We start from the raw sequence: 2500 nt of genomic DNA, 5'->3' as shown, positions 1-2500 counted from the left end.
GCAGGTCTTTATTATGAGATATTGATAATTTACTTATAAAAAAAAAACATGAAAAATCTCAGTGGAAAATATCTCTTCTATCCCCGAAGTTCACGAAAATATTACTGAATTCAGAATCTGGTATTAGGGCTGCCAGATGGCCACGTGAGTTGCCAATTTGACCAAAATTGGCCACGAGGAGAATCGTGTTTCTAGTATTATTTTTTTATTTATTCGTCTATTTTTAAACAATATTTATTTAATAGATATATATTTTAAAAAATAATAATGATGTTTTTCTAGTCCAGTAGATTTTCTTAATACCAAAACCGACGAGTTTTTAAGGAGGTCAAAGTGTATGTTGTTTTTGGTCACATGAGTTCCATTTGACCACTTTTAAAGTCGAAATTAGCTACGAGGAACTTTGTCCATCCTGTCTGAAATGACCACCTACGGCTTCAAGACAAGTTGTATCTGTTTCTCCTGGAAGGGACGTACCTTTTCAGCGTCTTTTGAGGAGAATTGTTTTATTCCGCGTTTTTGTCTCGATCACGGCGACTTACCAAATCCAATTGGTGCTCGATTGACGAAAGTGTCGAGAGACTTGGATGGCAAACGGAGAACTTCAGAATTTCGTTTATATTTTTCTAATTGAGCATTTATACACCGCTTTATCCACTAAACGTTCTCAACGTGTTTTATAATATGAAGAAAGATTGCTGCGGCCAGTAATACCCGCTGGCATGAAGTTTCTCCCTTCAGAAGCCGCGGATTAATAGTCTGGGGCTGCATCTGTATCTCTACAGAAAAACTGATCTCGTTAGTTGGTCAGGAGACTTAGCTTTAGCTCACACGGTAATTCACAGGAAACTGCTCCTAAAGGTTGCAAGGGAAACTCGTAACACAAAAGTAGTTGCAATAATAAAATCCCTTATATCAAACCGTCGCTTTTTGTGGAAATGGATTGGAAAAAAAGCAGATTGAGATCACAAAAGAATGGACTCCCTCGAGGATCGATACCTGCACCTATCCTTTTCAATATTTATACCAACGACCAACCTGAATTCGACAACATCCGGAGGTTTCTATAAGCTGATGATCTGTGTCTTGCATCCCGGACCTCTGGCTTCAAGACAATTGAGGAGAGACTAACAGACGCCCTGAAGAGCTTGCGTTATGCTTATAATGAAGCAGTATGAAGAACTGAATGTTATATAACAAGACAACACCCGGCGCACTTTTCAACAATCTATTGCAGTGTTTTATAGGAGTCTAGTTCCGAGGATCTCCTTAGCCATCCGCGTCTACCAAGCTTTCGCCAGTCGAGAATCTATGGCACTTGGACGCCGTGTTGAAGATAGAAACGTGGAAACTATTGAAAATATATCTGTCATGTTGGTCGATGAATGGAGTAAAATAACATCTGTTCCAGAATACAACTCGTTATAGAGGCCGAATTCGGGCATACCCGCTAATGCAGTCAGGCTATGTTGTGCGTAAAGCTTGATTTTAAAAAACGGCATTTTTTGTTTTCTTCTTTTCTCTAGACAAATGTTGATTTCAATTCGGCGATTCGCGGATGACTTACGAAAAGCCTTCAAAGCATTGCTGAGAGCTGTACTTGAGGTCCTTAATGTACTTCGTCAGGTCTTTCGGTGGTTGGCGAGCATCGTGGATGTGTGTAACGCGAACATGGGCGCCCCTTATGAGAAGTGCAAAAAGGTATGCTCGGACTTTTCTTCTCAATTCTTTTCCATTGTGTCGTAAAGAAGATGCGTATTTGAAAAATGTTTGTTGAAACGAAAACAAAAAAGAATCTGTCCAAAGCAGTTTATGTGAGTTACATATCTTGTTTGTGAATAGAGTTGTATTTCATTCCAAAGCAAAGAAAAACATGTGAACCACTGCCTCAAACTGGTATTGTGGCGGATTTTACCAAATGTCGAAAGGTTTATTAAAATTAAAATGATAAGAAAGATTAGACTTTGCTTATCGCCTTTTACAAAACTATATCTTTTCTCCTTCATAAAACAAATAAACTCAATCCAAGTCTAATGTTTTGGGCGACAAATTCAATTGTCAGCGTCTAACTCAACATCGACGTAATACTGGCTTGAGACGATGGGTCATATATCATTTCATTTGTCCTGTTCGCATCGTATTCATATTCACATTGTAAACATTGCCTTTTCTTAACTTGCTACCATCATCAGCACCGCAATGTTGTTGGGTTTTTTTCTCAATATCCTTATAATCCCACCTTGAATTTCCATCTCTGACACTGTAATATTCACCATTTGTGACCAATCGCCCAAAAACGGTTTTATGTAGGGGTGATAAAGACACTTAAAATTAAATTATTTGAAACTTTGCTTACATCAGTTGGGTTAATTAAAAGTGTGGGGGGGGGGGTCTTTAAAATTCTCATAGTTCTTAATTAATTTTTTTTCATCTAATTTATTACAACATAATGCAAAATTGACGAGCATGTTCCATTTTATTTGTCAAAAAATTTTGTCAA

General features: G+C 37.7%; 1 protein-coding gene across 1 annotated transcript in view; it reads left to right on the top strand.

Annotated features, from left to right (window-relative positions):
- The window catches only part of LOC144964113 (DC-STAMP domain-containing protein 2-like), a 40470-nt gene that overhangs the window by 5712 nt on the left and 32258 nt on the right, over positions 1-2500 (top strand). The window contains exon 5 of the mRNA XM_078898049.1: positions 1527-1701. Coding sequence (XP_078754175.1) covers positions 1527-1701 — 175 coding nt within the window. The remainder of the gene's footprint in view (positions 1-1526; positions 1702-2500) is intronic.

The sequence above is a fragment of the Berghia stephanieae genome, chromosome 2, assembly GCF_034508935.2.
Source record: "Berghia stephanieae isolate SIO BIC M18660-M18661 chromosome 2, UCSD_Bste_1.3, whole genome shotgun sequence".
NCBI lineage: Eukaryota > Metazoa > Mollusca > Gastropoda > Nudibranchia > Aeolidiidae > Berghia > Berghia stephanieae.
Note: the sequence above shows the minus strand (reverse complement) of the source record. Positions and strands in the feature narration are given on the sequence as shown.